Genomic DNA, 22,123 nt, shown 5'->3' with positions numbered 1-22,123 from the left:
CTATTTTTTTTTATCGTGAATAGGGGGAGTAAACAGAAAACTTCTTGCATTGGGTCATTGAATTTAGCTGTACATCATCTCTAACAACAACAAAAAAATGTCTATTTACAGCGCTTCTACAACTGCTCCAGTCAACATTGCTACTTTAAAATACTGGGGTAAGAGAGATAAGGTATTGAATCTACCAACAAACTCATCTATTTCCGTTACTTTGTCCCAAGAAGACCTACGTACTTTGACAACGGCTACCACTTCACCAGATTTTGCAAAAGATCAATTGTGGTTGAACGGTAAGGAAGAGTCTCTAGCGAGCGAAAGAACCCAGCACTGTTTGCAAGATTTGCGCCAATTGAGACGTGAATTGGAAGAAAAAGATTCATCATTGCCAACTTTCTCTCAATGGAAATTGCACATCGCAAGTGAAAACAATTTCCCAACAGCCGCTGGTTTGGCATCTTCAGCCGCTGGATTTGCTGCGTTAATTAAGGCTATTGCCAAGCTGTACGAGCTCCCTCAATCCGAATCAGAACTTTCTAAGATTGCTAGAAAGGGATCTGGTTCTGCTTGCAGATCTTTGTTTGGTGGTTACGTTGCCTGGGAAATGGGTAAATTGGAAGATGGTAGTGATAGTAAAGCTGTTGAAATTGGCTCTTTGAATCACTGGCCAGAAATGAAGGCTGCTATTTTAGTTGTTAGTGCTGACAAGAAGGATACTCCTTCTACCAGCGGTATGCAATTGACTGTCAAAACATCAGACCTATTCCAGGAAAGAATCAACAACGTGGTTCCTAAGAGATTCGAACAAATGAAGAAATCTATACTAGAAAAGGATTTCCCAACTTTCGCGGAGTTGACAATGAAAGATTCCAACTCGTTCCATGCCACTTGTCTCGATTCTTACCCTCCTATCTTCTACTTGAACGATACATCCAAGAAAGTCATTAAACTTTGCCATGCTATCAATGAATTTTACAATGAGACTGTGGTGGCCTATACTTTTGATGCTGGTCCAAATGCAGTCTTGTACTATTTGGAACAAAGTGAAGACAAACTATTTGCATTCCTGTACCATCTGTTCCAAAACGTCTCAGGCTGGGAATCTAAGTTCACCAAAGAACAACTATCACAATTCAATGCTAAATTCGATGAAATTAAGGATGATGTCTCTTTCTACTTGGACTCTGAACTACATCAAGGTGTAACTAGAGTAATTTTAACCAGAGTTGGCCCAGGTCCACAAGACACGGACTTATCCTTAATCGATTCTGCGACCGGTTTGCCAAGTAACTAAGCCCACCAATAAATTTAGTGGAATACCTGCTTTTTTTTTTGTGAAATAGCTACTACTTCAATTAACTTGCTTTGCTGCCATCGTCTCGCACTAATTAATACCAAATCTGTTTTAGCATAACTTAATAATATCTTATATAATCACACAGTACTTTTAATTACCATCAATGGTAACACGTTCCATACATTTGCGTATCTCGTCATAGCATTTTATTCATCTCGTATCCACACTTCTACTGCCGCAATTTGTATTATATAGAATGAAAAAAAGCTGTTGTTACCGAAAGATGTTGTCAAAAGCAGAAATGTCAACGATGGCGTGGGAACATAAACAACTGCAGGATGCGATCTGCTTGAGTAAAATAAGGTTTCATGTTATAAATTATCAATCAAGACGGTAAAAAAGATATAAAATAATTGAAAACTTACGAGAAAACAATCATAGTGTTACAGAGACTGCGAAATCAGAAAGGTGAAATGAAAATGGAAAAACATCAGCTTCTATTATTTGATAGAGTTAATTGTTTGTATAATTTGGTACCTCTTGAATTGATATCGAACTTTTGTTTGAATTCTTTGCATTGCATTTGGAACCAGAGTAATTAATACCATCGAAGGTATACTGAAATACGGCCATTAGTCGTAGCCTTTACAGGAATTATTCTTTAATCTCTTTGATTTGGGTAGAGTTTTGTTGGCTGTTCTTTTTAGAATATTTCCAAATTCTTGCCTTACAATCACCGCTACCAGTAGCAAATACACCATATTCAGGGCCAAGTGGATGACCATTTGCAACAGTGACGGAGATTACAGAGTTCCTATGACCCTGTAACATTAGTAGAGGATTACCGGATTTGGTATCCCAGAACAGGACACCGCGGTCCTTCGAACCAGAAAGTATATATTCATCATTTTGTGTAGTGGCAACGGAAAGAACAAAGTCTTTATGCCCAGTGTAGGTGACTTCACATTCTGCATGACTCTTTTGACCACTTAGACCGTTCAAATTCCATAGCTTGACAGATCTATCCAAAGAACCGGAGACAACTCCCTTACCATCCCTAGTAAAGACAACAGAGTAAACAGAATCTCTGTGTCCTGTCCCTAGTTCATTTTCAGAGTCTAGTCTTTCTACTAGGAAACCAGTATCGGAATCCCAAACTCTAACGGTACGGTCCAAAGATCCAGCTGCAATAAATTTACCTTCACCAGGAGAAACCGCAACGGTAGTAACACCATCCTCAATCGATAGTGTTAGGGAACAAGTACCGGTGGTTAAATCCCAAATTCTTACCGTACGATCACCAGAACCAGACACCAACTTGTTACCGGATGGGAAGTAGTCCAAAGAGTAAATGTCTTGTTCATGTCCCTTCAAAGTCATAACAATTTTCTTAGTTTCCAAATCCCAAATCCTGATCAACTTGTCTTCTGCACCTGTGGCCAAAAATTTACCATCAGGGGAGAAACAGACTGAACGAATGTAGAGATCAGAGGATGCTGTAGAGGCTGCTGAGTTTTGGTTTCCAGTACCATCTTCAGCGCTAGATCCATTAGAATTAGAAGTGGAGGTTTCGGCAGTGACTGTTTGATTTTGAGGTTGAGGTTGTGGTTGAGATGCTGAATCATCAGATAGTCTGGCAACTAGTTCACCAGTGGAAACTTTGTAAACTTGGGTAGTTTTATTGCAACCCGTGGCTAAGAATTCACCATCGGAACTGAATCTGACGCAACATACCACCGAAGAATGTTCTAATGATTTATGTAGTTCAACATCCAAATCCGTAGGTAGAGCAGGATTGTGAAGAACATAGTAGTCATTGTTTTGCTTCTTTAAATGTGAAGGAACCAGTTGTGAGTCCAAGTCTAACAAGAATGGAGGGATTGGTTTGGCATGAACAGCACGTTGGTCGGCAGGAACTAAGTAGTGATCTTGACCTACCTGATCGGATGGAGCAGATGTTGGTGGGGCTGTAGAAGCAGTGGCTGGTGCAGTAGTGGCTGTACTTGCAGGTTGCTGTTGCTCTGTTGGCTGTTGTTGAGGAGAAATACTATTTGGTACGGTTTGGTCTAAGTTACCACCAGCAGGTTGAACTGGAGCTGCCGTGGTAACTGGGATGTTAGACTGTTGCTGCTGCTGCTGTTGCTGCTGCTGTTGTGGTGGTAATTGTTGCTGAGGTTGTTGCTGCTGCTGAATGACAGGAGCCAAATTAGCGGCCGCTTGCTCTCCAGCATTAGACTTAGTTTGCTGAGTAGGATGTTGAGTGTTCAAAGGAGCCATTTGTGGGGCCATACCAGTACCTACAGTTTGCGAAACCATTGGTTGCGGAATATTTGGTGGCGCAATGTTAGCATTTCCCTGAGCACCAGAATTTCTACTAAGCTGAGGAACTTGACCTGGAACATTACCAACGGTACTTCCATGGGCAATAGAGGCCAATTGGCGATCTTTTTGTTCTAATTCCAACTTCAATCTGCTAATCTCCTCCTCATACGCATCTTTCATTTTTCTGTGAGTCAATTCCAACTCATAAACGGTATTTCTAACCTGTTGCATTTCTGCTAATTGTTGATTAATCTTAAAATCATAATCCTTTTGGTTTTGCAAACGGTAAGAGTTTGCTTCTTGCGAAACATTGGCAAACTCTTGCCTGATTGCTTCCAGTAAATCGTTGATTTTATTTTGCGATGCTGCAACACTGCTCATCTTGATTTATGAAATAATACTAACTTTATTCTCAGTCACTCCCCGTGTGTTTATCAAAGTGTAACAACGTAATTCAAACGAAAGTAAGACACCAACCAGTGTTCAAAGATATTAACGTATAATCGTCCAATTAAATTTCTAATCTCAAAGAAAACTTTCTGCCGAGATAATTGGTGAAAACGATAAGAATTATAGTCTCTATTGTTTTCAGATTCCAAGCTTCAAAACAATAGAGAGCACTTGAAATTTGTAATTCAAACCAAAATTGAAACAGTTAGCCTAGAACGTTGAAGTTACCGTTGCTGTCGCTCAGTAGATTTAAGCACTGTGGTGGTAGCAGTAAATGATTGAAATTGTGTGTGCAATTGCAGCAAACACACATTAGGTATTGTTTAAATTTAAAGACTTTTCATTTTTGTTTTTTTTCTTTATTTCAACCATCATGCTAATTGTCCTTTTCTCGCCGTAAATTGTTCAAAGAAGATTCATCTTTTCTCTCACGTGACTTCCTGGGAACTGCTACTTTTATTGGGGGATGCCATTTGTGGTGTAAGGAGGTTGGGGTCGGAATTGATATTTTGGGAGGTAAATCTCAATCATTGGGCTTTTATGCTCATAGTAAGATATATGTGTATATATTGTTATCATATAGGATTGAGACCATGGTTTATATAGATAAAACCATTGTCCCGGCAGTATTTGACGAGCAGCAATTGGGAATAACTTAACTGGACCATATCTAATCAAAATCTTCTGACAACATAGTTAATTACCACCCTCGGAATCTGTGTTTTTTGTTTACTTATGGACCCTCTAGCAGAATATAAGGAATCGGTCCAGGATCGCCTCGAAAAGGCTGACTTGGCCGTACAAGGGGTGTTAAACGAGAATGTGAAGCTGATGAGACAATTAGAGTTGAAACAACAGGAGATAGAATCTTTGAAGGAACAATTGCAATCCGATAAGACAAAGATTTCTCAATTGGAGGATTCGAAAGCGGACGCAGAGGAACAATCTGAGATAATGAAAGATTTATTCGAGCAATTGTGTGGAGTAAGGATACATAAGACATATGAGGATGATCTAGGGCTGTGGTTTGATACCAGTCAAGGGAACAAGAATGGGATAATGGATTACAAGTTAGGATTCGTGAAGGGGAAGGACGATGAGACGGAGATTGTTTACGTACCGTTGTTGAAACAAAGGTCAGTACAAGAATTGAAACAGTTACAAGATCAGCTCCCCGAGTATATGTTCGAGACCCTCAGTTTTCCGCTAAAATCGTTGAATCAGTTTTATAATAAATTATCTAAAGGTTTGTCTAAGAGCGTGTGATGATTATGATAGTTTCACGCTCTTTAATGAATTATGTACTTTTAAAATCGCTAGTATAGATTTCTTCACGAAATCATCTGTAAAATAATGTAAACAAATAATGTGCGAAGAATGTTCGTTTAGTTACTGCAGCTCAATTTTGTTTTCCGCTGTTACGATCAACCTCTTCAATAATTCTTTTTTGTCGTCTTTATTGTTGATAGATTTTAAGATTTTATACAATGATTCACCCTTGATTAGGCTTGACTTCTTGTCTTTCTTATCCTTCTTATCCTTCTTCTCTGGTTTAGATTCCTTCTTGACAGGCTTTTCCTCTTTCTTTTCGACCTTGACTTCCTTCTTCACTTGAGCGTTCGGTTGTTTTCCATTTTGGTCATTCTGATTACCGTTCTTTTTACCCTTGTATAATCCTTTCTGATATTTTTCATCCTCTGTTATGCACTGGATGTGTTTCTTGTAAGAGATACCGTCATCAAATGTCTGGTTACAATCAATACAAGTATAATAAGCTTGTGGGCAACGGTAGTAATGCTTTTCGGTGTTCTTTTTAGGAACAGTATCGTTACACACTTCACAATTAAATGTTACCATCTTCTTTGAGCAGTTTATGTTTGGGTACGGTATGCGTTCAACTAGGATATTCCGATGCTAGAATATAAGTCATTTATCTGTATAATCATTCTATATTATCTCATCTCATCTCATCTCATCACCGAAGATTCTTTTCACTTTTTAACATCAGCAGAAAAAGAAAAGTCCACAGCGTGTATGAATTTAAACTTATTTATGGGGAGCACATTAACAATGTAAGGAAATATGTGTAATTCCATGAAAAGTCCCAATAATTTGAATGTTGAAAGCTCTTTGAACACGGTTAAGATTCTAAATTAGTTACGAATGCTTGCAAATGTTTTGGCTAACACCCACAATTTAGGAAGGTATCGCATAGACATAGTCACGTGATACAAATTCCACACATGTATTTTCTTATGAAACGACACTCAAATGGGCAACTGACCGTCAGTTAGCGACAATTGATTGTCCTTATACATAGCTTCGTTGTATAGTTTGTTTGAAAAGCCTTAATCCGTCCTCCCCCCCATTTTCTGTGATATTTTCTTGCCGAAATAGGATTCTAATGCTCCACTCAATATGCAACTTCGGTGATAACTGCTAAGTGACAAGTTTCGGACATTTTTATTTACATCTTGCGTCATAAAGGCCAAAGGAACGGGGAAAAGCCAATTTAACAGCTTCAAAATCGGATACAAGTTCTTTTTGCAGTGGAGAAAAAGTAGTAGATGGTTTCGAATAACCAAGTTCGTCTGTAACCCCACCATCGTCATCAGCCGCGGGGGAAAAGGAACCATCACCGGTAGAAATAAATTTGTTGCCATTACATATACGCCCATAAATCGATGAAGGCTTGTATTAAATCGTATTTTGACCATATATGATATTTACTCGATCTGAATCTTGTCCTTGGGTTCGATAATTTCTTGTATAATCTCGAAGAAGGCCTATTTTTCAAATAGTGCGTCAGTGAATACAAACCTGCCGGTATCGATATTATCGATTTCGGAGCTTGTCTACCAGTACCTTTCTCAGAGTTGCGATGGCATAGTTTCCTAACATGCATATATGAGAATCATGAACGTGGAAAGTCGTTCCGGGATCAGTTATTGTGGTAAGGCCCCCATCATTATAACCAATGTTTAACTCAACAGTGATTTCAGCATAAGGTCCGTTTCGTAGTGGAAAATAAGCTGAAATCTGGCCGGAGAATAATTAATAGAACATCGAGCAATTTGAAATTCTCACCGACAGTTAATTTCCTGTTCCAACAGAAACATCATCACAGCTTTATTCCAAAAAATAGTTATTGATTCCTTGATAAGAAAACTCTTCATAAAGCTAATAACAGTTTTGCAATATCGTTCTCTACTCTGACCGCTGTTCATGGTACTAAATATTACCCGGTTTCATGTCAACCGCTGTTTCTCTAAATGAAATCTGCACGAATTTCTCGAAACTAAAACCACAGTTCATATTCCGGGTAACCTATGAAATAAAATCTTGACAATTGTCTCCTATTCGCCATGAATGCAATATTTGAACTAGGTTAAATTATTAAACATGAATCAATCCACTGCTGTTTGGTGGAATGATTGTACCATCCTACCTTTATATATATTTAAACAAATATAGAAATATCTTAAGACAAGAATTCTGCAAAGTCAATTGAATTAGTGTGTGTTTTTGCCAATTTACCAGACAAATTTGAGGTGCATTACGTTCCTTTCTTGTTGTTATTGATCTTAAGTTATTATAGGGTTATCAGTCTGGCATAGCAATTACGATGGCATTTGAACCAATTGACACTACTACACACTCGCGTGCCATTGAGGCCGAGTACCTGAAGGTTGTGAAGGGTGATCCAGATACTACTTGGTTGATCATCTCGCCAAATTCTAAGAAACAATACGAACCTGAACTAGTCGGTACTTCTTTCAGCGAGTTTTTGCAAAGTTTCGATGATACCAAGGTTCAATACGGTTTAGCTCGTGTTTCTCCACCAGGTTCTGATGTTCAGAAGTTGATTTTAATTGGTTGGTGTCCAGATTCCGCTCCATTGAAAACCAGAGCTTCATTTGCTCAGAATTTCGGTGTGATCTCTAATCAAGTGTTTAAGACCTACCATGTTCAGGTTACCGCCAGAGATGAGGATGACTTAGATGAATCTGAATTGTTAATGAAAATCAGCAACTCCGCTGGTGCCCGTTATTCAATTCAACAACAAACACCGGCCTCCAAGAAGCCAATTTCCTCTGCTGCCAAGACAGCCAAGAAACCAGTCAGTGTTTCATCCAGACAATCTGAGCAAAAGGAACCTACACCATCGTTCCCATCAAGAAGATCCGTTTCTCCCCCAAAGACTGAGAAGAGCAGAGGTAAGAAGGACGATGAATGGGGTGAACCAGAGTTGGAAGAACGTGATTTCGACAAGAAACCACTAGAACCAAATTCTTCTTCCTGGAAACCAATTGGTAAAGTTGATCTACAAAAAGTGATTGCTGAAGAAAACAGTAAAGAAGATCCCCGTCTAGTTGTTTCGGGGCCTAATTACGACAAAAAGATTGATCCTCAATCTGAGATTGCTAAATTAAAGCAAGAATCCAAGCTAAAGAGGGATGCAGAATACAACAAAGTCTTGGGACCAAAGAGTTCTTCCTCAGCTCAATCATCAGGAAACGATAGCGACGATAAGGTGATCAAGGGTTTCAAGAATGAAAAGTCACCAGCTCAACTTTGGGCTGAAAAGAAGGGACAAAAGAAACCATCTAATTTAGAGAACAAGACCCAAAGAGAAGAGTTCTCAGATTCTAACGAAGAAGAAGAAGCTGAAGAAGAGATTGAAGAGGTCAGATCAAAATTTGAATCAATTAAAACTAAGGAAATTCCTATCATAAAACCAAGTGACTCTAGCAGATCTAGACCTCAAGCTTCTAAGATCAACTCATCTGACAGCTGGACCAAGAAACAGAACAAGTTTGGCCAACCACTACCAGGTCTGCATGATCAAAAGAAGGAACAAAACGATGACTGGAGTAGTGATGAGGAGGAACAAGAAGAAGAGGAAGAAACTCCAGCTCCTTCGTTGCCTGTGAGAAGAAATGTTCCTCCCCCACCCGAAAGCGATGAGGAGGAAGAGGAGGAGCAAGAGGAAGAGGAAGAGGAAGAGGAAGAGGAAGAGGAAGAAGCTCCTTCTCTACCAACTAGGAGAAATGTTCCACCCCCACCGGAAAGTGACGAGGACGAAGAAGATGATGATGAAAGAGCATTTTCTAAGTCTCAAAATACTCCTCCATCTCCAGCACCAAGAGCATCCAAACCTGGAAAGAAAGAATCCGGACCATCAGCTATTGCTGAATATGATTACGAAGCCGGCGAAGATAATGAATTGACTTTTGAAGAAAATGAAAGAATCATTAATATTCAATTTGTCGATGATGATTGGTGGTTGGGTGAACTTGAATCATCAGGTGAAAAGGGTCTATTCCCAAGTAATTACGTCAACTTAGAGGAATGATCCAATAAATTACCACTACTCTAACTTTATCATTGTTAATAAATGATGATGTTATAAGTTGGTGGGACTTTGAAATGAATATATCATGTATACTTTACAAGTAAATAATGTTAAAGAAATAAAGTACAAAAGTAAACTAAACAAAAGTCTACTTATTTGCCTTTTACAATTTCAAAGTTCATATCTACTACGCTCACTTCTTCTCCAGCATCGTCATCATAATCATACCATTCGTTTTCGTCGTCTTCAAACTGAAACTCCATTTCCTTCTTCGAAACTAGTTCAGCTACAAAAATAGTGTCAGCAGGTTCAAATTTAGTTACTTCACATCCTCTGCAGTCAAGCTCGAGCCAAACAGCTTTTTCCACAGGAACAGAACGTAAGCCAACCTTCTTTCTGTCCTTTTTACCCTGTTCAATCAATTCGAAATTAGATTCTTCATCTAAATTATATAAGTCTTCCTTAGTCCTGGTCAAGTTTATTGAACACTCATTGCCACAAAATTTACATTTCATCACGAACGAGGCATTTCCTTTACTTCCAGGCATGTCATGAGATTCAAACCTATTGATTCTAATAGGGGAATCGTGCTCCTCTCTACAGCTGGTACATACTAATTTGAAGGTATATTCAGCTGGTGATTGTTCTGTATCTTTTGGGAAAATCCTTCTGATATTCTCTGACAAGGTGGCACAAGATGTCAAAAACAACATTATTTTGGGAGCCAAATTGGTACGACGATTACTTTGATATATAACGTTCCGGCTTCCGGTTCATAAAAACCCTGTAAGTTATCTCAATAGGGTCCTAGTCTCATTTGTTAGTGGTTCATTAATTTTTTTTTTTTTTTTTTTCACCAGCCTCATCCATAGGAAAGCATCTAAGAAGAAAATAGGTTTCGTTCAACATGAAAAAGATGCGTAACTAGGTTTGTGCCTACCACATGTAGAGAATGAAATAACATAGAACCTCGAAGTCAATTGATTTGTTTAATGGAAGTTCTGGGAGATCTGTGTGAATCATTGCTACTGTAGGGAGACGAGATATTAATACAAAATTAGAAGAAGCCTGGCGTAGTACTTTTGTCAATATAAAATAGCTAAAAACAATGAAGATGGATAGAGACACAGTGAGGATCTTCACTTTGATCATGGGGATGTATATTGCAGCCATTCTTCTTACCATGTACAACAAATGGATGTTCGATCCTAATAGAAGTTTGCATATTCCATACCCATTGTTGGTGACAGGCTTGCACCAAACACAGTTATGGGGTATGGCATATCTGTATCTCCGGTGGAAAGGTCAACTAACCCCCGAAAACTTGAACAAAGGTGATTGGAAGTACTATGCAAAGTACATTATCCCAACTGCTATAGCAACTGCTGGTGACATTGGTTTAGGCAACATTTCCTTCAAATACGTTCCATTCACTGTTTATACAATTGTCAAATCATCTACTATTGCATTCGTTCTTTTCTTTGGCTGTCTATTCAAGGTGGAAGTACCATCTTGGAGACTATTCATTATAGTGACATTGATGTTTTGTGGTGTTGTGATGATGGGTTTAAAACCAATAAACTCAGATAGCTCTCAGACTCATGGTGAAATTCAGGAAACCTTTGGTGTGATACTTGTGGTGATAAGTTGTGCCCTAGGAGGGTTCAGATGGGTCTACGTTCAAGTTATTCTCAACCACAAGAAGAACACCATTGTCTTGTCACCCAACGATGGTGATGAGTTGATGGCTGCTGACAAACCTGCTACTAAGAAAAACCCGGTCATCACTCTATATCAATTAGCTTTACCAATGACTATACTTCTATTTTCCACTTCATTCATAGTGGAACGTCCGATTCCTGATGTACTGCATTCTGAATTGATGACTTGGGAAGGTCATTCGAAACTCGCGGCTCTATTACGTGGATTAGCGCTTCTCACACTCCCTAGCTGCCTTGTTTTCATATTAACAATGTGTGAGTTTGGTATATTACAATTGGCTCCTGTATTAACTTTAAGTGTCACCGGGATCATCAAAGAACTATTCACCGTTTTCTTAGGCATGCTGGTATTCAATGAAAGGCTAGGATTTTACAACTGGTTAGGCATGATTGTTGTACTAATCGACGTATGCTATTACAACTACTACAGATACATGCAAAGAAAAAGACTACAAGAAGTACAACAGGACTACCAACTAGTAGAAACCGATGAACCCCCATGTACATCTACGCATGATGGTGATATTTGGTCAAATTTACAAGACAACATCAGTGGAGACTCGGCGACTGTATGGGAATTAGGGTCCTTGAATTCCAGAAAATCAATCGAATCTAACCTACCAGAGCTAACATCAGGTACCATTACCGAACCCACTAAAAACAAAAGTGACGACACCGTAATGGGTAATTCCAAATAAGTGAATCTGCATCATTCACCATATTTGCATTCTATCCTTTATCGATTTCATCTCACACTCTTTTTTTTCTCTCCTGCATGAAGTATAAACTAAACACTCCATTGCATATGCATTTGAATAATAACCATATCAAATCCCGAATTCACAAAGTCAGAATTCAGCTTCCTATAAGCTTCAGACAGCTTTACTCGAAATGTAAACTATATTAAACATGTACACTACTCAATTTACACGTTTTAGATGTATTCTAATGCCAGCTTCGGACTTTAGAATCAAATGCTTAAACTGCCATATATGAATGAGATCACGTGCGTTGCATCCGAAAGACTGTAAACTAGGATTCCCTGAGCAGACAGTTATTTCATTACTCTTATAGAGTGCAAATGATTAATATATTACCCGATCAACATGAGCACATCACTTAACACGAAGAACACAACTAACTACGTATTCAAGATAAGTATCTCCGTATTTTCTCCGGCCCGTTTAGCAGCATGTCTGGATTAATACTGACAGAAATTTCAGTTTTTCGAAAGAGAAATCTCATGAAAATGAAAAAAAAAAGCTGCGACCATGGCAATCAGAGGGAAAAAATAGAATGATGGATAAGGAAAATTGATAATGAAAGTTGAAGATTGAAAATCAATAATTGGAGATTTTGGCCTTTTGAGTGCAAGTTAGTTGCGATTAGTGGTGCTTTCTAATTATTCTTTTTATAACATCAACTAGGAATATTGCATATATCCATAAATTACTTACTTTGACTGTTATCTGAGAAGTGTAACCAACCCGAAGGATTTTCTTTTGTTTTTTTTTTTTGTTTGGTCTTAATACCATTGATCATTTATCACAAACGAAGGTGACAATAGTTGACTCAGATTGTTAAAACAATAAAGCTCAAGGAAACTGAAGTCTAAGAGTTCAACACTTTTGATTTTGAAATTTCCAACTTGAGCTTATACCATCTTATTGTTATTGAAAGCGTTTATTTGACTTTGCATTTGATTAATCAGCCATGCCTTCCGTGCAATTGCTAGATACGGATAAGTCAATTCTCAAACGACTCTCTTGGCGTTTGACTAATTGGTTCAATGCCATCGCCAGTCACGTCGTAGGTGTTTCTTTGGACTGTAAGACATTACAGGATGATTCAAGTATGGACGTGAGAAACAAGGGCAATAAGTCGGATTTTGAAACGGAAGATGAAGATGAAGGTGAAGATGGGAAACTTAATGAAAATGGAAAGAACTCGCAAGAAGATACTGACAACAGGCGCATTTCTCTTTTCCCATCCTCGCATAATGTGGACAGACAGTTAGAATATAATGCCTCTGTCATACCATGTTCTTTGAACATCAATGGATTACAAAGCCCAATGTCCGTTGCAAGGACTCCCGAAGGTCAAATGGAATGGAAGATGACGATAGACACTGACCCTGTTACCTCTAAGAGAGCTTTCGCACAGAATACATCTCCAAAGGTAAATGAGGATCGTGAAACGAAAACTACTCAGGATATTACCCCTAAGACTGACGCTACTCCAGAGACAGGAGAGACGTCTGCGAATGATGATTCGAAGACATCATTGAATGATCATGTGGATGTTATCAAGTCAGAAGATAGTTCTGTAGGTTCAACACCAGAAGTTTCTAGTGGTATTGTTCCTGTCTCATCAACCGACAGTGAGTCTCAGGTGCCCACTGATAAGTCAGATGAGAAGAAGGAAACAGATATGAAATTTGTGTGTCATTATTGTGATGCAGAATTCAAAATGAGAGGGTATTTAACTCGCCACATCAAGAAACATGCCATAGAAAAGGCATATCATTGTCCCTTCTGGGATGCATCTCTACCTTCTGAGAAACGTTGTCACTCGACAGGTGGCTTCTCCAGAAGAGATTCTTATAAGACCCATTTGAGATCAAGGCATTTCATTTATCCTGATAATGTTAAGAATGTGGACCGTGTGAACTCTCATGGACATTGCGGCCGTTGTAAAAAACACTTTGATTCGACAAATGAATGGATTGAACATCATATTGAAAATCGTGAATGTGAAGCTATTTTGCCAACTTTCAAGGGTAACCTGAAGAAGAGTAAAAAGTGTGGGAAGTTGAAAATGATCATGACCTCTGATGGACAGTCACGTTTCATTTCCAACCAAGCAACTATCAGCGAAGCCAAGGTGCCTATCAGCAACTTCATGCCAGAAAATAGGAAGAAGTTATCGAGTGAGTATTCTAAACCGGCTTCTGCCTCCCCGCCCATCAAACAAACCATATCTGACCTGGCTTTGGATAACACTTTTGCTCTGGCTTCAATACCACTAAACTACAATGGAAATATCAATGGAAATATCAATGAACATAACGACAATCAGAATTACGGTCATTTCGAAAACCAAGTGTATGGCAACGGTGTCCCATCTCTCGCTCCCTCGAACTCTGTCCCCTTCACAGGACAACCACAACTAATACCTCATTCGGGATCTCAAAATACAGCTACTCATTTACGCAAATGTACACAACCATTCGATGAATTCTCCTCATTGAACAAATCACCAGTTGAAGATGCAGCTTTGGACACCGTACGGTCTATCTCATCCCAATCCTCCCATGAACATACTGTTCTCCATAAAGAAATGAACTTCATATCTACCGATCAAAAGTCACAAATAAATCCTGATTGGGAAGTACTCCCCCTCGACATCGAGCAAGCAGGCATGTCTATGGAAGAAGAAGTGAAATTCACGAATAACTCGAATGAACCTAAGATTAATACTACTTTACAAAGACAAATGAATGAGTACGCTCTGGGTGAGAGGCACTTCAGAGAAACTCAGCAATTCATGAACTTTTTCAATTATACTTACAATTACCAAGAATGATTGAATCTTTTTCCATTCGGCTTTTCAGTGGACCTATGTCCACATTAACATTTTCGGTTTATTTTATCTGGTTACATTTTTTTCTTTTCTTTCGATTTTAGATTCATTTTCACTTCACCATTAATGCAACTGACTGTCAGGGGGGCTATTTTATCCCTGGCCAGCTTTCTAAAATCCTCGCGTCCATATACTTATATCGCTTAAATAAGATGAATTCTTACCTACGTATCATTAATTTTTATTATCAATTCACCGATGTTTTATCTTCTCCCTATCGAATCAAAAAGAAAAAATTCCATTAAATTGAACTTTGCTGCATTGGTTATCGATATGTTATGGTCGATAGTCAATGGTTTTCCTCGTGTTATACCTCAGTTAACTAATTTTGGATACTTGCAATACCTCTTTAGGAAAAGTAATATTGAATCGCCTTAACTCAGAAATTAAAAAAATGATTTTACATGTTGAAACACTTAAAACATGATCTTCAATGTGAAGGGCATCCAGGTTGAACGGCTCATCCAAAACCGGACATAGTTGGAGCAAGCTGAAAAAATCAGCAACAATGTCGGCACCATCAAGTCCTTTTCAACATGGTCAGCAATCATCCCAGCCTCCCTCTAGTGTAGGTGCTTATGATAGTTCACAATTCGATGATCAGTCGTTAGGAAACAGAACTCCCCAGTTTCCATCTTCTTCCAGAGGAGTGTCAGATGGAAATAGACATTTCGGTACTGATGACACTAGGCAAGGCATTAATTCAGAATCACAAATAGAGGCTATGGAAAATGATTCACAAGAAATTACTCCATTAGCCGGGATCAGGCAGAAAAACTTGAATGCCATCAAAAAGGTTGATGATAAAACTGGTGAAACTGTAAGAGAGGCATTCGAACATTTCTTGTCAAATTTCACCGCCCTCAATGATGAAACAGGTGAGATGGAGAAGGTTTATAGAGTCCAAATTGAATATATGAGATGGTACGAATTGAATACCATATACGTTGACTATAAACATTTGGCCGAGGTGGAAGACGGAGCTTTAGCGGTTGCTATTTTACAACAGTATTACAGATTTTTGCCATTCCTTTTATCTGGGCTAAGAAATGTGGTGAAGAAGTACGCTCCTGGATTATTATTAACATCTGACTCTGTACTTCCTTCTCAATCTCAAGAGAATTCTCAGGACCGCTCTTCGCAAAGAATAGATTCATCTTTGCCAACTTCGCAGGCTGCCACCGCAGGAGGCACTGCCCCATCTACCATTGCCACTAATCCAGATCAGGTTGAACGTGTTTTGCAAATCAGTTTCCTGAATCTCCCAACTGTCCATAGAATCAGAGATATTAGGGCTAATAAGATTGGTTCTTTAATGGCTATTTCAGGCACAGTCACGAGAACTTCGGAAATTAGACCAGAATTATACAAAGCCAGTTTTACATGCGAATTGTGTCGAGCTGTTATTGACAATGTGGAACAAGTTTTCAAGTACACTGAACCAACCTCTTGTCCAAATCCAACATGTGAGAACCAATCTTTCTGGTCATTAAACGTGAACAGGTCCAAATTCTTGGATTGGCAAAAGGTAAGAATTCAAGAAAATTCCAATGAAATTCCATCCGGTTCTATGCCAAGAACCTTAGATATTATTCTTCGTGGTGACTGTGTCGAAAGAGCTAAACCAGGTGATAGATGTAAATTTATTGGTACTGAAATTGTCGTTCCAGACGTTAGTCAACTTGGTTTGCCTGGTGTTAAAGCAAGTTCGACTCCAGATTCTAGAGGTATCTCACGGACAACGGAAGGATTGAACTCAGGTATTTCTGGGCTCAAATCATTAGGTGTTAGAGATTTAACTTACAAAATATCGTTTTTGGCATGCCATGTTGAAAATGTTGGTACCAGTTTCAATGGTAGTAGGATTAATGAGGAGGACGCCGATAAGACATCCAAATTTGATTATATTAACTTGAGAAACTATCAAAACTATGAAATGGCGGCAGAAACTGATCAAGAAATTTTCCTAACAAGGCTTGATTCTGACGAAATTAATGAATTAAAAGAGATGGTGAAAGATGAGAATATTTATGACAAACTGGTGAAATCGATTGCACCAGCAGTTTTCGGGCATGAAACCATTAAGAAAGGTATCCTTTTACAAATGCTTAGCGGTGTTCATAAAACTACTGTAGAAGGCATTAAATTGAGAGGTGACATTAATATTTGTATCGTTGGTGATCCGTCCACCTCAAAATCTCAATTCCTAAAATACGTCTGTAACTTCTCTCCAAGAGCCGTTTATACTTCCGGTAAAGCATCTTCAGCGGCTGGTTTGACTGCAGCTGTGGTGAAAGATGAAGAAGGTGGTGATTTCACTATTGAAGCTGGTGCGTTAATGTTGGCAGATAATGGTGTTTGTTGTATCGACGAATTTGACAAGATGGATATCGCAGATCAAGTTGCTATTCATGAAGCCATGGAACAGCAAACCATTTCGATTGCCAAAGCTGGTATTCATGCAACATTAAATGCCAGAACTTCAATTTTGGCTGCCGCTAATCCCGTCGGCGGTAGGTACAATAGGAAACTGACTTTAAGATCTAATTTGAACATGTCTGCACCAATTATGTCCAGATTCGATTTATTCTTTGTCATTCTTGATGATTGCAATGAGAAGATCGATACTGAGCTAGCTTCCCACATCGTAGACTTGCACATGAAGAGGGACTCTGCTATTAATCCACCATTCTCAGCAGAACAATTGAGTCGTTATATCAACTATGCCAAGACTTTCAAGCCGGTAATGACTAAAGAAGCTCGTGACTACCTAGTCAAAAGATATACAGAACTAAGGAAAGACGATGCGCAGGGGTACAGTAAATCTTCGTACCGTATAACTGTCAGACAACTGGAATCATTAATCAGATTAAGTGAAGCTATTGCTCGTGCTAATTGCGTGGATGAAATTGTTCCGAGCTTTGTCGCTGAGGCGTACGATTTGTTGAGACAGAGTATCATCCGTGTTGATGTTGATGACGTTGAAATTGAAGATGACGATAACTCCCCAGAAGAAAGTACGGAGGGTGAGGGCACAATACCTGCCACACAACACTTCGGCGAAACACTTGATACACAATCTCAGTCACCTTCTCAACCACTGAACGCCGACTCCGAAACGGGGGGTGGTCCTGACGTAGAGTCTCATGACAACGCTCATCACACAACACATAAAGTCGCAATATCATATGATAAATACGTGGAAATGATGAATCTAATTGTACGGAAAGTGGTTGACAGAGAAAAGAATGAAGAACCTGAAATGACAAAAACTGAGATAGTAGATTGGTATTTACAACAGAAAGAAAACGACATCAACACCGAAGCAGAATATTGGCAAGAAAGGAAATTGGCATTCAAAGTCATCAAAAGATTGGTAAAGGACAGGGTCTTGATGCAAATACATGGTCAAAACGACGATCTATCTGCCGATGTCGAATCCTCAAATGCCAAGACAGTGTATGTGATACATCCGAACTGTAGTGTTCTAGATGAAATCACCCCTAACCCACCTCAATGAAAACTTACTAACTAGACTAATTCAACTAAATTGACCATTTGCACTATCTTTGAAATTTGTAACCATAAATAGATATTTCACTTAATTCACATTTACATCTCTACTTTCACATTCACTTTCACATCTGTGCCTTGCTTGAATTCTCAAGAGAACGCCGATCACGTTGCAAACTACGCTAATTGTATAAGAGAAACCAGTTCACCTTTTGACGAGGAATGTCACTCTTCGTCACGTTGTAACCATAAGCAATTATCCCGTCGCCCCTTAAGCTTTGTAATTAACGTACAAAACTACATTTTCTGAAAGCGTGGGGAAACAATAGAGAACATATTGCATTAAGAGGCCGGAATAAAAGGTTTAGTACGGAGATTAACATGTGCATAGAGGATTTTCGTTCTAACTTTTAAACGATGGAACATAGATCAAGTAACATAGTAATTGGACCTCATAACTTGACAACAGGGATAAACTATATTACTTGATATCACTTGTCGCACATGGATTCAACAATCGGTCTCTGATAGATTAAGGGTTGCGTCTTTGTCTGTATTCGAAAACGAATTAAATGTAGTTATAGGTAAATAGTTAGTTATATCTAGAGAAATACTCGTACATCCATAGTCAGGCCATCCACCAAAATAGTTTCTTTTCAGTTTTTTTTGTTTTTCCGCTTTGCATTTAAATGCCAATTGAACCATTGAAAAGGGATGTCTTAAAGGAAATGAAAGAAAGGGGAGCCTTAACCACCTTGAATGAAGAATTGTGAAAGTTTCAGATACAATTGTTACAATTGTTCAAGGCCAACCTATCAAATATAATAGCAGTTAATTGATTGACTATTTTAACTTGAAAGGAAGCTATATATATTTTTAAGGGCCTTGCAAGCGGTTTTTTAGACTAAGAATAAGAAAAGATAAGCCAAGATGGGTTCCGGTACTGCTAGAAGACCTAGCTTGAGCACTTCCACATCCAATGACATGATGGTTGACGAGCCTCATGGTGTGCCTCGTCTTTCCCGTCGTTTGACTGGGTTTTTGCCTCAGGAAATTAAGAGTATTAATACTATGATTCCTTTGCAGAGTAGAGAAATTTGGAAAAAACATGGGGTTAAGAAGTTTGAAACCCCAGACGAATTTCAGTCCAAATTCATTCAACACGTTGAAACGACATTGGCTCGTTCTTTGTACAATTGTGATGATTTAGCTGCATATCAAGCCACTTCTCAAAGTGTCCGTGACAACTTGGTCATTGACTGGAACAAAAGTCAGCAGAGACAAACAGCGCGTGGCTCGAAGAGGGTTTACTACTTGTCGTTGGAATTTTTAATGGGTAGAGCCTTGGATAACGCTTTGATTAACTCACAAGATGGTTCTGAGGAAAGTGGTGTTGAGAAAAGAGAAAAAATTAAGGGCGCCATTGATGAGTTGGGTTTCAAGCTAGAAGATTTGTTGGAGCAAGAACCGGATGCTGCTCTTGGTAATGGTGGTCTAGGTCGTCTTGCTGCATGCTTCATTGACTCAATGGCAACAGGAGACTACCCGGCATGGGGTTATGGTTTGCGTTACCAGTACGGTATCTTTGCTCAAAAGATTATCGATGGTTACCAAGTGGAAACCCCAGATTATTGGTTAAACTTTGCCAATCCATGGGAAATTGAGAGAAGTGAAATTCAAGTGCCAATTAACTTCTACGGTTACGTTGATAGGTCAGATAACAATGGGGATGGCTCTACATTGTGTGCAAGTAAATGGATTGGAGGTGAAAGAGTCATTGCTGTTCCATATGACATGCCAATTCCTGGGTTCAAGACCGAAAATGTTAACAACTTGAGAATGTGGACTGCTAGACCAACCACTGAATTCGATTTTGCCAAGTTTAACAGTGGTGATTACAAGAATTCTGTTGAACAACAGCAACGTGCTGAATCCATCACTGCTGTTTTGTACCCTAACGATAACTTCCAAGAGGGTAAGGAATTGAGATTGAAACAGCAATATTTCTGGTGTGCCGCATCTTTGCATGACATTGTTAGAAGATTTAAGAAGGCTAAACACTCCTGGGAAGATTTTCCAAATCAAGTTGCAATCCAATTGAACGACACTCATCCTACATTGGCAATTGTTGAATTGCAAAGAATCCTTGTCGATTTGGAACATTTGGATTGGCACAAAGCATGGGACATTGTTACCAAAACCTTTGCATACACTAACCATACAGTCATGCAAGAAGCGTTGGAAAAATGGCCTATCGGTCTATTCGGACATTTGTTACCAAGACACTTGGAAATCATCTACGATATCAATTGGTTCTTTTTGAAACACGTCGAAAGCAAGTTCCCAAGGGACGTTGATCTTTTGAGTAGAGTTTCCATTATCGAGGAAGCCTCTCAGGAAAGACAAATCAGAATGGCTTTCTTAGCCATTGTTGGTTCTCATAAGGTTAATGGTGTTGCTGAATTACACTCAGAATTGATTAAGACTACTATCTTCCAAGATTTCGTCAAGATTTATGGGCCAGGTAAATTCACCAACGTTACCAACGGTATCACACCAAGAAGATGGTTGAAACAAGCTAATCCAAAACTTGGTGAATTGATCAGTAAGGCTATTGGTGATCCTCAAGATGACTATTTGTTGAACATGTCAAAGCTAACAGAGTTGGCAAAATTTGCTGAAGACGAAGACTTCCAAAGTCAGTGGAACGACGTCAAGCAATTCAACAAGCAAAGACTTGCAGATTTGATCGAAAAATTATACGATGGAGAAGATGTCATCCAGAGAGATAATATCAGAAACACCTTGTTTGATATTCAAGTGAAACGTATTCATGAATACAAACGTCAACAAATGAACATTTTCGGATGTATCTACAGATATTTGAGTATTAAAAAGTTGTTATCGCAAGGCGTCCCAATTTCAGAAGTTGAGAAGAAGTACCCAAGAAAGGTATCCATCTTTGGTGGTAAGAGTGCTCCAGGTTACTACATGGCCAAGTTGATCATAAAGTTAATCAACAGTGTCAGTGATGTTGTTAACCATGACAAAGAGATCAATAACATCTTTAAAGTTGTATTCATCCCTGATTACAACGTTTCTAAAGCAGAAATTATTATTCCAGCCAGTGACTTAAGTGAACATATTTCGACTGCAGGTACTGAAGCCTCTGGTACATCCAATATGAAATTCGTTATGAACGGTGGTTTAATCATCGGTACTGTTGACGGTGCCAATGTCGAAATCACAAGAGAAATCGGAGAAGATAACATCTTCTTGTTTGGTAACTTGGCAGAAAACGTGGAAGAGTTAAGATATCAACACCAATACCACGGTGAACCATTACCACAAGAATTGGAGGAAGTGTTCCAAGTCATCGAACAAGGCACCTTTGATGGTGACTTCAAGCCATTAGTTGAATCTATCAGACATCATGGTGACTACTATTTGGTGAGCGACGATTTTAAATCATACTTGCAAACCCAATCTTTGGTTGACGAAGTGTACCACAAGAACAAGAAAGAATGGTTGAAGAAATCCATTTTGAGTGTTGCCAACGTCGGATTCTTCTCCAGTGACCGTTGTATTCAAGAATACGCCGACGAAATATGGAACGTCGAACCCTTGACCAACTGATTTTCCTCCTATTTTTTAGAACCTCCTCAAATCCCCGCCAGAGGTTTACCCTTATAATACACTACTAAACAATACTTGACTTTATCACTATATAAATTCATTAATCACTTTTATACAATACATTCTCAATTAGCAAACAGTGTTATCCGCACGAGAGATAGCATAGACCTAGTCGCATATATGATATGC

General features: G+C 38.9%; 11 protein-coding genes across 11 annotated transcripts; 7 read left to right on the top strand and 4 right to left on the bottom strand.

Annotated features, from left to right (window-relative positions):
- Nucleotides 1–97: 97 nt before the first annotated feature.
- MVD1 (diphosphomevalonate decarboxylase MVD1) lies at nt 98–1,291 on the top strand (the record flags this gene model as incomplete). The annotated part of the gene is made up of 1 exon (XM_455548.1): nt 98–1,291. The coding sequence occupies one exon, from the start codon at nt 98–100 to the stop codon at nt 1,289–1,291; it is 1,194 nt and encodes a 397-aa protein (XP_455548.1).
- A 657-nt stretch (nt 1,292–1,948) lies between these two features.
- On the bottom strand, nt 1,949–3,997 carry TUP1 (chromatin-silencing transcriptional regulator TUP1; the record flags this gene model as incomplete). Its single annotated transcript, XM_455547.1, has 1 exon — nt 1,949–3,997. One exon carries the CDS (start codon nt 3,995–3,997, stop codon nt 1,949–1,951), a length of 2,049 nt encoding a protein of 682 aa, XP_455547.1.
- Nucleotides 3,998–4,801: 804 nt separating this feature from the next.
- CSM1 (Csm1p) lies at nt 4,802–5,332 on the top strand (the record flags this gene model as incomplete). The annotated part of the gene is made up of 1 exon (XM_455546.1): nt 4,802–5,332. The coding sequence occupies one exon, from the start codon at nt 4,802–4,804 to the stop codon at nt 5,330–5,332; it is 531 nt and encodes a 176-aa protein (XP_455546.1).
- A 123-nt stretch (nt 5,333–5,455) lies between these two features.
- On the bottom strand, nt 5,456–5,923 carry KLLA0_F10219g (uncharacterized protein; the record flags this gene model as incomplete). The annotated part of the gene is made up of 1 exon (XM_455545.1): nt 5,456–5,923. The coding sequence occupies one exon, from the start codon at nt 5,921–5,923 to the stop codon at nt 5,456–5,458; it is 468 nt and encodes a 155-aa protein (XP_455545.1).
- An 805-nt stretch (nt 5,924–6,728) lies between these two features.
- KLLA0_F10198g (uncharacterized protein) lies at nt 6,729–6,971 on the bottom strand (the record flags this gene model as incomplete). Its single annotated transcript, XM_002999383.1, has 1 exon — nt 6,729–6,971. One exon carries the CDS (start codon nt 6,969–6,971, stop codon nt 6,729–6,731), a length of 243 nt encoding a protein of 80 aa, XP_002999429.1.
- A 720-nt stretch (nt 6,972–7,691) lies between these two features.
- Nucleotides 7,692–9,422, top strand: ABP1 (Abp1p; the record flags this gene model as incomplete). The annotated part of the gene is made up of 1 exon (XM_455543.1): nt 7,692–9,422. One exon carries the CDS (start codon nt 7,692–7,694, stop codon nt 9,420–9,422), a length of 1,731 nt encoding a protein of 576 aa, XP_455543.1.
- Nucleotides 9,423–9,574: 152 nt separating this feature from the next.
- KLLA0_F10153g (uncharacterized protein) lies at nt 9,575–10,135 on the bottom strand (the record flags this gene model as incomplete). The annotated part of the gene is made up of 1 exon (XM_455542.1): nt 9,575–10,135. One exon carries the CDS (start codon nt 10,133–10,135, stop codon nt 9,575–9,577), a length of 561 nt encoding a protein of 186 aa, XP_455542.1.
- Nucleotides 10,136–10,530: 395 nt separating this feature from the next.
- On the top strand, nt 10,531–11,841 carry YMD8 (Ymd8p; the record flags this gene model as incomplete). The annotated part of the gene is made up of 1 exon (XM_455541.1): nt 10,531–11,841. One exon carries the CDS (start codon nt 10,531–10,533, stop codon nt 11,839–11,841), a length of 1,311 nt encoding a protein of 436 aa, XP_455541.1.
- A 1,015-nt stretch (nt 11,842–12,856) lies between these two features.
- KLLA0_F10109g (C2H2-type zinc finger protein) lies at nt 12,857–14,728 on the top strand (the record flags this gene model as incomplete). The annotated part of the gene is made up of 1 exon (XM_455540.1): nt 12,857–14,728. The coding sequence occupies one exon, from the start codon at nt 12,857–12,859 to the stop codon at nt 14,726–14,728; it is 1,872 nt and encodes a 623-aa protein (XP_455540.1).
- Nucleotides 14,729–15,293: 565 nt separating this feature from the next.
- Nucleotides 15,294–18,305, top strand: MCM6 (MCM DNA helicase complex subunit MCM6; the record flags this gene model as incomplete). Its single annotated transcript, XM_455539.1, has 1 exon — nt 15,294–18,305. The coding sequence occupies one exon, from the start codon at nt 15,294–15,296 to the stop codon at nt 18,303–18,305; it is 3,012 nt and encodes a 1,003-aa protein (XP_455539.1).
- A 923-nt stretch (nt 18,306–19,228) lies between these two features.
- On the top strand, nt 19,229–21,934 carry GPH1 (glycogen phosphorylase; the record flags this gene model as incomplete). The annotated part of the gene is made up of 1 exon (XM_455538.1): nt 19,229–21,934. The coding sequence occupies one exon, from the start codon at nt 19,229–19,231 to the stop codon at nt 21,932–21,934; it is 2,706 nt and encodes a 901-aa protein (XP_455538.1).
- Between the last annotated feature and the right edge of the window lie 189 nt (nt 21,935–22,123).

This window comes from Kluyveromyces lactis (assembly GCF_000002515.2).
Source record: "Kluyveromyces lactis strain NRRL Y-1140 chromosome F complete sequence".
NCBI classification, from domain to species: domain Eukaryota; kingdom Fungi; phylum Ascomycota; class Saccharomycetes; order Saccharomycetales; family Saccharomycetaceae; genus Kluyveromyces; species Kluyveromyces lactis.
Note: the sequence above shows the minus strand (reverse complement) of the source record. Positions and strands in the feature narration are given on the sequence as shown.